The sequence below is a fragment of the Zeugodacus cucurbitae genome, chromosome 5 (genome assembly GCF_028554725.1).
Source record: "Zeugodacus cucurbitae isolate PBARC_wt_2022May chromosome 5, idZeuCucr1.2, whole genome shotgun sequence".
NCBI classification, from domain to species: domain Eukaryota; kingdom Metazoa; phylum Arthropoda; class Insecta; order Diptera; family Tephritidae; genus Zeugodacus; species Zeugodacus cucurbitae.
Genome location: NC_071670.1, coordinates 5,322,501 through 5,337,109, shown reverse-complemented (window position 1 = coordinate 5,337,109; position 14,609 = coordinate 5,322,501). Strand labels below are relative to the sequence as shown.

The 14,609-nt window shown below is 31.3% G+C and overlaps 3 protein-coding genes across 8 annotated transcripts in view; 1 reads left to right on the top strand and 2 right to left on the bottom strand.

Annotated features, from left to right (window-relative positions):
• Positions 1-11,422, bottom strand: part of LOC105208533 (uncharacterized protein CG43867) — a 349,073-nt gene extending 337,651 nt beyond the window's left edge. For all 6 annotated transcript variants that reach the window (XM_054232672.1, XM_054232673.1, XM_054232674.1 and 3 more), the window contains exon 1: positions 11,117-11,422. The gene's annotated coding sequence lies outside the window, so the exon portion shown is untranslated. The remainder of the gene's footprint in view (positions 1-11,116) is intronic.
• Positions 11,423-11,628: 206 nt separating this feature from the next.
• LOC105208532 (uncharacterized) lies at positions 11,629-12,435 on the top strand. Its single transcript, XM_011178421.3, has 2 exons — positions 11,629-11,806; positions 11,880-12,435. The coding sequence occupies exons 1-2, from the start codon at positions 11,747-11,749 to the stop codon at positions 12,174-12,176; spliced, it is 357 nt and encodes a 118-aa protein (XP_011176723.2). The 5' UTR covers positions 11,629-11,746; the 3' UTR covers positions 12,177-12,435.
• A 2,044-nt stretch (positions 12,436-14,479) lies between these two features.
• Positions 14,480-14,609, bottom strand: part of LOC105208534 (leucine-zipper-like transcriptional regulator 1 homolog) — a 5,267-nt gene continuing 5,137 nt past the window's right edge. The window contains exon 8 of the mRNA XM_011178433.3: positions 14,480-14,609. This exon is cut by the window's right edge and continues 689 nt beyond it. The gene's annotated coding sequence lies outside the window, so the exon portion shown is untranslated.

Below are 14,609 nucleotides of genomic sequence, written 5' to 3'. Positions count from 1 at the left end.
GCAAGACTTGGAATGGAAAAAAGGTTGAAGAACGGGTTCAACTCGAAGAAAATAAAACTAAGGCTGTCATGAAATCAACAGATTCTGGTCTCCTCACATATCCTCAAAGTTTCCAACCGGACTTACTGAGATTGCATTAAGTATCGTAATATTTTTCAGCTAATTATGTATTTAGCTTGTCGTAAGAATGAGTTCCTTATTAATTCTTAGACGAAATCCCGGACATCTGGAGAAGGAACCAGAACCCTACCAACGGAGGAATTTCAACTTTTAGAGTCTCAGGAAACATGGAAAAGAAAAAGGTTGAAGATAGGTACAGCTTGAAGAAGGTAAAACTAGAAATGACTTGTGGGTATCATGAAATTTTGCGAATCCTTTAGACTAAAACTATTTTAAATGAAGAATTGCTTAGGAAAGTCAACACGAATTCCCGGTAATCTCGAAAAGAGAAGTGAATGCGTAAAGATTTCCGCAAACCCGCTTGAAATATTTCGAGAAAATAATAAAATGGGATCTTTCAATCAAAAGGCTCTGGTCTCCTGTGGGATCCCATGGAACATAAGAAATATTTCAAAGAAAATAATGAAATGGAATTTTCAAATCAAAACTTTCTGATCTCCAGACGAATACCAGGTCACATAAGAAATATTCCAAACAAATTAATGAAATGGAGTCTTCAAACGAACAGATTCTGGTCTCCTGACGAATCCCATGGAACATAAGAAATATTTCAAAGAAAATAATGAAATGGAATCTTCCAATCAACACTTTCTGATCTCCTGACGAATACCAGGTCACATAAGAAATATTCCAAAGAAAATAATGAAATGGAGTCTTCCAATCAACATATTCTGGTCTCCTGAAGGAACCCATGGAACATAAGAGTAATGAATAATGGAGAAGCGCTACAAATCCGGGTGATGCTCAAAGAAAATCAAAGCTCTTCGCAAAGCTTGGATTCAAAAATAATTTCTTCATTCTCTTTTCCTTTCCCGACCGAGAAGAAATGTCTTAACAAATATAATAAGACAATTATTATACTAATTCTTCCAAAAAATTGTCAAATCACTTCTTTATCCATCAATATTAACCAATTATCTTATTTGAAGTTTAACTCAGAAGTAAGTAAACAACAGCGAGCTTGTTAATTTATAGCCTCCAACTCTTACGCAGAGAGAGAGCGGTAGTGATGGCAAACATATTAGGAAAAGCTTATCGTTCGAAAGCAATCTTACAAAACAAAATCTTGTTGCCAAAAGTAGGTAGGGAGTGAGTAAGGATCTTTTAATTTAATGAAAAGGGTCAACAATTTTCGACGTTTTTTCTTAAGCCAAAAGAAAAAAAATAAAAAGATAACAAAAAAAACAGTACCCACATTCTCACCGCCGCCAGCAGCATACAACGCTTCCCGAAAGATAGCCAATTTAGTGCCACTTTTATAAAAAAGAAGCATATGTATGAATGCTTTTAAATTTGAGCCAACAACAAATGTGGCCCTTTAATAAGCATAATAATTCTTTCATTTCGGACATCTTTCATTTGTTTTTTTTTTCTTTCTCCCCAGTTTTTTTTATCAATGCACTTTTTTCAGTGCGACGCACGGTCGTAACGCTCAAATAGAGTTTATAAAATTTATGTAGTGCAACATTGGCATGAAATTGATATGTGAGTGAGGGCTAAAAAGGTCAATTCGCGGCCCCACCACACGGCACACTCTATAACAGGATTTACTAAATAACATAGTGAGGCGAGGGGTTGGTCAGCCAACCACTGTTATTGTGCTTATAAAAACTGCGGGGTAGCCGGTTCGGTCGTAAACTCCAGGCGAAACGGATATTAAAAAGAAATAGTGCAAACGGAAATTATTGGTATTAAACATTATCTGATGGATTGCTTGGCTAGTTACATAAATGCTCGCGGGCATAAAATTCTAATAAGCCATATGCGTATAGTAAGTATACAATGTAGTTGAATGCTGTGCGAGGCTAATAAGAAGTCAGTAAATTGAATATTAGAATTGAAATGGAAAAGATCTGCCGTTGTGTGGAAAGTTATATTGCCTTTAGCGGTAATTTAAGGGGTTAAAACAACTGATATGACTGTTCTTAAAAACCGAACCTGAATAAAGAAGAACCAAGACCAGCTAAGAGCGCTTTTCATTGCTGCTCTCACAACTATCGAGTCAATTTAAATGAATCGAACAAGGATTTATATTTGAAAAATATTTCTCAACTCAAATTATTTCGAAAATACTTTTGACGCTCCAACAACAACAAGGTCGACTTTGAAAAACTAAAGTTACTCAAAGCCACCAAAAAATCTAATATTACAAAGCAATCCTAGGTAATGGACAAGAATATGTCAAGCTCGGATCTATACAGAGCTTTCGATTTTCAAAAATATATATATTTTTAGTTAATTTTAATAAATTATATATTAAATTAAGCAAATTAAAAGATGGATTGATGAAATTAGACAAAAAATTGATAATATGAAGAAATAATAGTATATTTTGCTTCACCTACAACATTAATAGCGCAAAAGTAGACAGCACCATCTGTGTAAGAACAGGTGAAATATAAAAAACTGAAAACACTGCTTAGCTGACGGAAAAAATAAATTTGAAAACACAAGAAGACTTTCCTGTATATTACGGAAGAATCTATAAGTAAGCGGAAATTCCGCCAAAGTCACTTCCGAGTACAAATGTTGTTGTAATACGAAAAGTTCGTAAAATTTTCTATACACTATAATAATATAATTAAAATGATCGCATTTTATGCTGGCAGCTACCGAAAATTTGCTGAAAATCCAGTTAGAGTCAAATGTATCACAACTACACTTACAACAACAACGATTTAAAATATTTTAAAAATTTAAAAAAAAACTTCAATATTCATTACACTTTAATTTAGAAACACTAAACTAAAACACATAATTTTCCTTAGTAAACACTTAAACCATAAAAAATATGAATAAAAAAGAAAATATAAATTAAAAATATTTTTCATTAGAACATTTCACTTTATAAATTCAAATGTTCGTTCGTTTTAAAAAGTTTAATTTCCAAATGCACAGCGCCACCTAGAGTGTAAGCATGCACCAGAGAATGTAAAATATAGAGAAGGTTCACGGCGGGCTAGTTGGCCACACTAATTTGCTTTTCGAAGGGGTACTCGCAGAGAATGTAAAATATAGAGAAGGTTCACGGCGGGCTAGTTGGCCACACTAATTTGCTTTTCGAAGGGGTACTCGTTTCTATAAGGAAGTTTCACCACAGAATTCTATAAGGAAGTTTCACCACTGTTTAACATCAGAGGGCTAGAAAATAGCAGAATTGAGCGTTTGCAGTGTTAAATGAGAAAAATTGTGTTAATTTCTATGTTAGGAAATGTACGCTTACATATTTGCCTATATACAATGCGCATATGACTTTTTTGCATATAATTTATAGATATTTTGTTGATAATTGATATGAAGGCACATACGCACATACATACATATGTAATGCTTTACAATATATAATAACCTAAATTACTTTATATTCTTATTTAAATGTAACATAATAATACTACATTTATTTACTTTAGTCATTAAAATGTCACATAATATCATAAATATGTATATTATCACAAAATGATAAACGTACGCGCATTCGTAATTACATATGTGCACATGTAAACAAATATCAAAAGAACCATTCGAATTGTGTCTATATGTCAATTTGTCAGCATTCAATATATGTATGTATGTATGTAAATAAATATGTGTACTCATGGCTTCATATAAGATCTTCGTTGCCACGGACAACGACGAATGGCCGTAGCTTATGATTTTTTTGTGTTCATGTCAAAGAGCTGTAAGGAATGTGGAGCGTACGCAGGCAAAGAGGCCCAGATGTCCAACATATAATGTCTTTAAGTTTTATGCCTTGTTTCTTTAAAAGATCATTAGTAGTTATTCTAAATATGATTTAATACGTTGGTAAATATTAAAATTCATTTAATTATATAGATAACCAATTAATACTTCAATATTTGACAATACATATGAAGCGCAAATATTATTACGGCGGGGTCACTTGAAACGGCCCTGTAAAGCTCGATGTGTCGAAAAATTGATGGCCGCCTGCGCAATGCCAAAGCAACGCATCATTGTGTTGTTGGTAGAAAATCGGCTTGTCGTAAATATGTATGAATATGTATGAGCAAGCAAACATATCGACATAAATTTTTGTGAGCCACAGAATTTTTGCTGAAAAATATTTTAAATCGACTCAAGGGCTATGTTGCCATTTTTATCCTTTTTTAGATTTTGCGGCGTTGCAACTTTTCCTTTTGCAGGGAACATTAGAAAAATCTTCAATTTATGATTTTTGTCATCGTCGCGAAAAGGCGTTTGTTGGCATGGCATGCGCGGAGAGATGTGTATGGCTCTGCTTTTATGAACGAAGCAACTTTGCCAAGTGAATGTGCGCCTGCGTTCATGAATGAAAATGTTTTTGTTGTGTTTACTACAATATTTGGCTATATTATAGTAAGCATATAAATGCATCAACATATAAACAAAGAGCCTAACATGCGTCTATAATAGAAATGTAAACCTCTGAGCATATTTTTCAGTTAATACTCAGCTCTGTTACGAGGCACTGTTAATATTTCTCCTTCCGAGCCAGCAGTGGTGAAACTCGCTTATAGGATTTTGTTAGTTTTTGACAATTCACATGCTGGTCCGCAATTGGACCTTCTCTCAGAGAATGTAAAATATAGAGAAGGTTCACGGCGGGCTAGTTGGCCACACTAATTTGCTTTTCGAAGGGGTACTCGTTTCTATAAGGAAGTTTCACCACAGAATTCTATAAGGAAGTTTCACCACTGTTTAACATCAGAGGGCTAGAAAATAGCAGAATTGAGCGTTTGCAGTGTTAAATGAGAAAAATTGTGTTAATTTCTATGTTAGGAAATGTACGCTTACATATTTGCCTATATACAATGCGCATATGACTTTTTTGCATATAATTTATAGATATTTTGTTGATAATTGATATGAAGGCACATACACACATACATACATATGTAATGCTTTACAATATATAATAACCTAAATTACTTTATATTCTTATTTAAATGTAACATAATAATACTACATTTATTTACTTTAGTCATTAAAATGTCACATAATATCATAAATATGTATATTATCACAAAATGATAAACGTACGCGCATTCGTAATTACATATGTGCACATGTAAACAAATACCAAAAGAACCATTCGAATTGTGTCTATATGTCAATTTGTCAGCATTCAATATATGTATGTATGTATGTAAATAAATATGTGTACTCATGGCTTCATATAAGATCTTCGTTGCCACGGACAACGACGAATGGCCGTAGCTTATGATTTTTTTGTGTTCATGTCAAAGAGCTGTAAGGAATGTGGAGCGTACGCAGGCAAAGAGGCCCAGATGTCCAACATATAATGTCTTTAAGTTTTATGCCTTGTTTCTTTAAAAGATCATTAGTAGTTATTCTAAATATGATTTAATATGTTGGTAGATATTAAAATTCATTTAATTATATAGATAACCAATTAATACTTCAATATTTGACAATACATATGAAGCGCAAATATTATTACGGCGGGGTCACTTGAAACGGCCCTGTAAAGCTCGATGTGTCGAAAAATTGATGGCCGCCTGCGCAATGCCAAAGCAACGCATCATTGTGTTGTTGGTAGAAAATCGGCTTGTCGTAAATATGTATGCATATGTATGAGCAAGCAAACATATCGACATAAATTTTTGTGAGCCACAGAATTTTTGCTGAAAAATATTTTAAATCGACTCAAGGGCTATGTTGTCACTTTTATCCCTATGTTTTTGCGGAAGAAACATTTCGTTCTGGAAGAAACATTAGAAAAATCTTCAATTTATGATTTTTGTCATCGTCGCGAAAAGGCGTTTGTTGGCATGGCATGCGCGGAGAGATGTGTATGGCTCTGCTTTTATGAACGAAGCAACTTTGCCAAGTGAATGTGCGCCTGCGTTCATGAATGAAAATGTTTTTGTTGTGTTTACTACAATATTTGGCTACGTCGATTGGCTGCCATATTGACTTGTGATGCTGCTTATGCGTTTGAGGCGCTTGTTGTTTTTGTAGAACAATGCTTTTGATTTTTTGTGATGGTTGGCAGATTTACGTGCACGCATATGCAATTGTAAGTTTGTGTGTTTGTTCAGTACATACAAACATATGTATGTATATGCATACAGAGCAATGCGCGCACATTTGAAATGTCCTTCACTGATAAGTGATAATGAGACAATTCGAATTTTTGAAGACATATGTACCTGTATATGTACATATATATGTACATACGTAAGTTTCAGTTTATGCAAGTTTAAGTTACGAAATATGAAGTTCATTATAATGTTATAGGAAATGTATTTAGTATAAAAATATAAACATATTTTTATGAAAGTATGTACATACATATGTATATTATTATAGAACATTACATAAATATGTGCGTCCGTTTGAATTTTTTTTTACAAATATACCTCTGAAATCGCATAATTTATTTGAAATATTTTCAATTGTGGATGCATTCATAAATATCCGCAAAAAGAATTTCATATCAGTTGTATATAGTAAGCATATAAATGCATCAACATATAAACAAAGAGCCTAACATGCGTCTATAATAGAAATGTAAACCTCTGAGCATATTTTTCAGTTAATACTCAGCTCTGTTACGAGGCACTGTTAATATTTCTCCTTCCGAGCCAGCAGTGGTGAAACTCGCTTATAGGATTTTGTTAGTTTTTGACAATTCACACGCTGGTCCGCAATTGGACCTTCTCTATATTTTACATTCTCTGGTAAAATATAGAGAAGGTCCAATTGCGGACCAGCGTGTGAATTGTCAAAAACTAACAAAATCCTATAAGCGAGTTTCACCACTGCTGGCAGAGAATGTAAAATATAGAGAAGGTCCAATTGCGGACCAGCGTGTGAATTGTCAAAAACTAACAAAATCCTATAAGCGAGTTTCACCACTGCTGGCTCGGAAGGAGAAATATTAACAGTGCCTCGTAACAGAGCTGAGTATTAACTGAAAAATATGCTCAGAGGTTTACATTTCTATTATAGACGCATGTTAGGCTCTTTGTTTATATGTTGATGCATTTATATGCTTACTATATACAACTGATATGAAATTCTTTTTGCGGATATTTATGAATGCATCCACAATTGAAAATATTTCAAATAAATTATGCGATTTCAGAGGTATATTTGTAAAAAAAAATTCAAACGGACGCACATATTTATGTAATGTTCTATAATAATATACATATGTATGTACATACTTTCATAAAAATATGTTTATATTTTTATACTAAATACATTTCCTATAACATTATAATGAACTTCATATTTCGTAACTTAAACTTGCATAAACTGAAACTTACGTATGTACATATATATGTACATATACAGGTACATATGTCTTCAAAAATTCGAATTGTCTCATTATCACTTATCAGTGAAGGACATTTCAAATGTGCGCGCATTGCTCTGTATGCATATACATACATATGTTTGTATGTACTGAACAAACACACAAACTTACAATTGCATATGCGTGCACGTAAATCTGCCAACCATCACAAAAAATCAAAAGCATTGTTCTACAAAAACAACAAGCGCCTCAAACGCATAAGCAGCATCACAAGTCAATATGGCAGCCAATCGACGTAGCCAAATATTGTAGTAAACACAACAAAAACATTTTCATTCATGAACGCAGGCGCACATTCACTTGGCAAAGTTGCTTCGTTCATAAAAGCAGAGCCATACACATCTCTCCGCGCATGCCATGCCAACAAACGCCTTTTCGCGACGATGACAAAAATCATAAATTGAAGATTTTTCTAATGTTTCTTCCAGAACGAAATGTTTCTTCCGCAAAAACATAGGGATAAAAGTGACAACATAGCCCTTGAGTCGATTTAAAATATTTTTCAGCAAAAATTCTGTGGCTCACAAAAATTTATGTCGATATGTTTGCTTGCTCATACATATGCATACATATTTACGACAAGCCGATTTTCTACCAACAACACAATGATGCGTTGCTTTGGCATTGCGCAGGCGGCCATCAATTTTTCGACACATCGAGCTTTACAGGGCCGTTTCAAGTGACCCCGCCGTAATAATATTTGCGCTTCATATGTATTGTCAAATATTGAAGTATTAATTGGTTATCTATATAATTAAATGAATTTTAATATCTACCAACATATTAAATCATATTTAGAATAACTACTAATGATCTTTTAAAGAAACAAGGCATAAAACTTAAAGACATTATATGTTGGACATCTGGGCCTCTTTGCCTGCGTACGCTCCACATTCCTTACAGCTCTTTGACATGAACACAAAAAAATCATAAGCTACGGCCATTCGTCGTTGTCCGTGGCAACGAAGATCTTATATGAAGCCATGAGTACACATATTTATTTACATACATACATACATATATTGAATGCTGACAAATTGACATATAGACACAATTCGAATGGTTCTTTTGGTATTTGTTTACATGTGCACATATGTAATTACGAATGCGCGTACGTTTATCATTTTGTGATAATATACATATTTATGATATTATGTGACATTTTAATGACTAAAGTAAATAAATGTAGTATTATTATGTTACATTTAAATAAGAATATAAAGTAATTTAGGTTATTATATATTGTAAAGCATTACATATGTATGTATGTGTGTATGTGCCTTCATATCAATTATCAACAAAATATCTATAAATTATATGCAAAAAAGTCATATGCGCATTGTATATAGGCAAATATGTAAGCGTACATTTCCTAACATAGAAATTAACACAATTTTTCTCATTTAACACTGCAAACGCTCAATTCTGCTATTTTCTAGCCCTCTGATGTTAAACAGTGGTGAAACTTCCTTATAGAATTCTGTGGTGAAACTTCCTTATAGAAACGAGTACCCCTTCGAAAAGCAAATTAGTGTGGCCAACTAGCCCGCCGTGAACCTTCTCTATATTTTACATTCTCTGAGAGAAGGTCCAATTGCGGACCAGCATGTGAATTGTCAAAAACTAACAAAATCCTATAAGCGAGTTTCACCACTGCTGGCTCGGAAGGAGAAATATTAACAGTGCCTCGTAACAGAGCTGAGTATTAACTGAAAAATATGCTCAGAGGTTTACATTTCTATTATAGACGCATGTTAGGCTCTTTGTTTATATGTTGATGCATTTATATGCTTACTATAATATAGCCAAATATTGTAGTAAACACAACAAAAACATTTTCATTCATGAACGCAGGCGCACATTCACTTGGCAAAGTTGCTTCGTTCATAAAAGCAGAGCCATACACATCTCTCCGCGCATGCCATGCCAACAAACGCCTTTTCGCGACGATGACAAAAATCATAAATTGAAGATTTTTCTAATGTTCCCTGCAAAAGGAAAAGTTGCAACGCCGCAAAATCTAAAAAAGGATAAAAATGGCAACATAGCCCTTGAGTCGATTTAAAATATTTTTCAGCAAAAATTCTGTGGCTCACAAAAATTTATGTCGATATGTTTGCTTGCTCATACATATTCATACATATTTACGACAAGCCGATTTTCTACCAACAACACAATGATGCGTTGCTTTGGCATTGCGCAGGCGGCCATCAATTTTTCGACACATCGAGCTTTACAGGGCCGTTTCAAGTGACCCCGCCGTAATAATATTTGCGCTTCATATGTATTGTCAAATATTGAAGTATTAATTGGTTATCTATATAATTAAATGAATTTTAATATTTACCAACGTATTAAATCATATTTAGAATAACTACTAATGATCTTTTAAAGAAACAAGGCATAAAACTTAAAGACATTATATGTTGGACATCTGGGCCTCTTTGCCTGCGTACGCTCCACATTCCTTACAGCTCTTTGACATGAACACAAAAAAATCATAAGCTACGGCCATTCGTCGTTGTCCGTGGCAACGAAGATCTTATATGAAGCCATGAGTACACATATTTATTTACATACATACATACATATATTGAATGCTGACAAATTGACATATAGACACAATTCGAATGGTTCTTTTGATATTTGTTTACATGTGCACATATGTAATTACGAATGCGCGTACGTTTATCATTTTGTGATAATATACATATTTATGATATTATGTGACATTTTAATGACTAAAGTAAATAAATGTAGTATTATTATGTTACATTTAAATAAGAATATAAAGTAATTTAGGTTATTATATATTGTAAAGCATTACATATGTATGTATGTGCGTATGTGCCTTCATATCAATTATCAACAAAATATCTATAAATTATATGCAAAAAAGTCATATGCGCATTGTATATAGGCAAATATGTAAGCGTACATTTCCTAACATAGAAATTAACACAATTTTTCTCATTTAACACTGCAAACGCTCAATTCTGCTATTTTCTAGCCCTCTGATGTTAAACAGTGGTGAAACTTCCTTATAGAATTCTGTGGTGAAACTTCCTTATAGAAACGAGTACCCCTTCGAAAAGCAAATTAGTGTGGCCAACTAGCCCGCCGTGAACCTTCTCTATATTTTACATTCTCTGTTAGTGTGGCCAACTAGCCCGCCGTGAACCTTCTCTATATTTTACATTCTCTGATTTTACATTCTCTGCTACGTGTGAAGGAAAGCCGGTAAAGCAGTTAAGGAAATCTGGCGTACCGCGGATAGTCTGCAGCTCTACTACGGGAACAATGTTATTCACACAGACGGAAGTGGAATCGGCAGAGAATGTTATTTAAACGTATAGAATTGAATACATTATGGCACTTATAGTACAAATATAAAACAAATTATAACAAATTGCGTTAGTTTTTCTGTATTTTGTATTATTTTTTTCCATTTTTTATATCTACTGTAGCGGCTTGCCCTCACGACCGGAAGAATAGGCATCATCAGCTATATAACCTCAAAGTGTGTTTAAAGCGAGGGATGTTATAAATAATATAATGTAAAATTAACTATTTATGAAAAGTAGCACTCACCACTTTTATGTACTACAGCAAAATGAAAGTGTTTCAACGATGCCTCACAGTAAATGGAAGACAGCAACCGGAACAACGAACGAGCGTACGAGTGACGAACGAGAGTCTATTACAAAAAACGCACACACTTGTAGCAACAACGATACGCAATTTTTTCAAGGCGTAGAAAACTATTAGCATACATTACACAGTCAGTTTTTTTCACTACACACTTAGTAGCACACTTAAATTAAAGCAGTAAACACTTTAAACTATAAAAAACTATATTTTAATACGCTTTTTCACTAAATAAATTTCGCAACACGAACAACCGCAACCGAACGCTTTAAAACGCGCAATAAAACTAATGACATCCGCCAAATGTATGACATTCGTTGTTATTGCGCAGTGACACCTAGCGTGCAAGCATGTCCAAACATGTATTTGCCATGTACGAGTAGTTGGCAATAGCGCAAATAAACAGCTGTTTAGCTTGACAGCTGTAGTTTTGTTTAAAATTTGTAAACGTTCAACAAAGAGGAGGAAATTTCTTTTATTAAACAAATAAAAAATTATTATTTTGACATTTTTATAAAAGCAAACGTAGCAGAAACTTTATTGGCAGGTGTGCACATTTAACAAACAGCAAAGATGTCGAAAAACAACAGCACAATGTCGCACAACTCCAGTAATATGTCGCTTGAGGATTGGGTAAGCACTTACCAAGTGTTATTGATTTATACATTGCTTGCTTTTAAATATACTTTTACATATGCCCGCACAGACCGATCACATTAACACGCGTCTGGATGTTATCTATAAAGATCTTTGCGACTTTGAGCAAATCATGACTACACAAAATGACCATAATGAAGGCGGCGAAGTTAAACTGATGGAGTTACTGGAAGATATTAATGAAATACAACGCACCGCACGCAGTATACGCCCCATTACGGGCACATTGAAGGACAAACAAGCGCATATGCGTGAACAAATGGAGATGCTGCAACGTTCAGTGGAGTTGTTGCAGTTGGAGAATAGAACGCGTGCCGTGGACATTACGGAAGAGGCGATGGAGTGACAGTTATATTAAAAATATATAAGCAAGCGTGCATTTACATCGTCAGGAACATACATACAAACATTTTGCGTGTCTATTACAGTGCGACAAAATGTATGCATTTAATTAGCTTTTAATTTCCATTAGACTTGTAAGCATTAAAGTAGTATTATTAATATAATTTTGGAGTAGTATGTAAGTATGCGTGTATTTTAGTGAATTAAGCATAATTTATTGGCGCTTAGCTGAAATAAATAAGTTAAAATTATGTTGATATTAATGAGGAGATTTTTAGATATTTGGGTAGAGGAAAATTAAAGGACTTTTTTTATATTTGAGGAAGGTTTAAGGAGTTGATAAGTAAATTACCTGTTCCAACAATTCAGTTCCTTGGAATGTGTTGTTGTTGTAACAGCATTGTTAAAGCATTTATTGAAACTGAGGCTGCACTAAAGGTGGCTAGTGCGCTCCGATTACTGCTATGTGCTTTAGATTTAAATTTTTGATTACAATTTATATATTTTTTAATAATTATAAATTGTTTAAATTTTTGTTTGTAATTTTGCATTTTTGGTTTATAGCTTTTTTTTAAATTAATTACCATTTTACTTATGCATCATTGAGTATAATTTTCAATTTCGTAAATTTGTAAATAACTTTTTTTTTTAATTATGGTTTTATTGTATTTTATTATTTCGCAGATACGCAGCCACAATTTTACTTTATTCACCATTCAATAACTAATGCTTAACATTTGCACAAGATTGTTGCTTTGCAGCTGACGTTTTACATATTTCACCTTTTTTTTATAAATAAACATACACTTATAAGTACATATATATTTCGTTAATTATTTTGTATAAATATATAATAAAATTCGTATTTATATTCATTAATAAATATTTGAGAAATTTGCCAATTTTAACTACCAAAAAGAAACGAGGAACTAACAGTGAACAGTAGAGAGAAATAAAATAGTGGAAAAAAATTTAAAATAAAGGAAAAAATTTAAAAAAAATATAAAAATTAAAAAAAAATATAAAAAATTAAAAATAAATATAAAAAATTAAAAATGAATATAAAAAATTAAAAAAAATATATATAAAAAATAAAAACAAATATAAAATATTAAAAAAAAAATATAAAATATTAAAAGAAATATAAAAAATATGAAAAATAAAAACAAGAAAAAAATAAAAACAATAAAAAAGAAATAAAAATAATATTAAAAAAATTTGAAAAAGTATTAAAGAATTAGAAAAATTATTAAAAAATTTGTTAAATTATAAACAATTTATTAATAAATTAGAAAAAATATAAAAAAAAAGATTACCAAAAAATTAGAAAAATTATAAAACCGTTTTATAAATTTGAAAAAATATTTAAAAAATATTAATAAATTGTAAAAAAAATTATTAAAGAATTAAAAAAAATTGTTTATAATTTTATATAATTTAGAAAAAAATTGAAAAATTATTAAAAAATTATAAAAAAAATTGAAAAATTATTACAAAATTTTAAAAATAAAATATAATAAAAAAATTATTAAAAATTAGAAAAAATACAAAAAGAGTATTTAAATATTAGAAAAATTATAAAAAATTAGAAAATATATAAAAAAAATTATTACAAAATTATAAAAAATTATTACAAAATTATAAAAAATTAGAACAAAATTGAAAAATTATTAAAAAAAATTATAAAAAAAAATTATTAAAAAATTTTAAAAATTATTAAAAAATTTGAAAAATTATTAAAAAATTTTAAAAGTAATAAAACAATGATTAATAAATTAGAAAAAATACAAAAAAAGTATTTAAAAATTAGAAAAATTATAAAAAAGTAATTAAAAATTAGAAAAAATATTTAATAACAAAAAAATATTAATAAATTATAAAAAAAAACTTTTTAAATTGAAAAATAATATTAAAAATATAATTAAAATAAAAAAATTAATGCAAAATATTTACTAAAAAAAATAAACTAACAAAACTGTAAAAAAATATTGTAATAAAATAAAGCAGCAACAGCAATATTATAATAATATTGCAAAACTGGTAAAAAGGTAAAAACTAAAATTTTCAAAAAATTTCGCGGTTTAACTTTCAAAATTTTTTATATCACATTATGGAACATTTTTTTAAGATAAACATATTAAGATATCTCAAAAATGCAAATGTTTAATAAACATTTATTTTTTTTTGTTTTTTAGCTAAAAGTGCATAACGGTATATGCATACAGTGAGCGGGGGTGGGGGTATCAATAATTATAAATACTATTTGTAGAAGCAATTTGGCCACCGATTTCGATTTTTTAAATTTCATTTGCTTTTTTTTGTATTTGTTTTTGCTAAGCTGCATAGCTAACGCCAGCTTTGACACTAAAGAGCGCCGCTAATGTGTGCAATAAGTGCAAAACGTTGCATAAAATTTATAAAAAAAAATTAAACCTAG

Coding starts and splice junctions, on each gene's coding strand:
- LOC105208532 (XM_011178421.3), top strand. CDS start 11,747: ATGTCGAAAAACAACAGCACAATGTCGCACAACTCCAGTAATATGTCG. Junction 11,807..11,879: donor ATATGTCGCTTGAGGATTGG/GTAAGCACTTAC, acceptor ATGCCCGCACAG/ACCGATCACATTAACACGCG.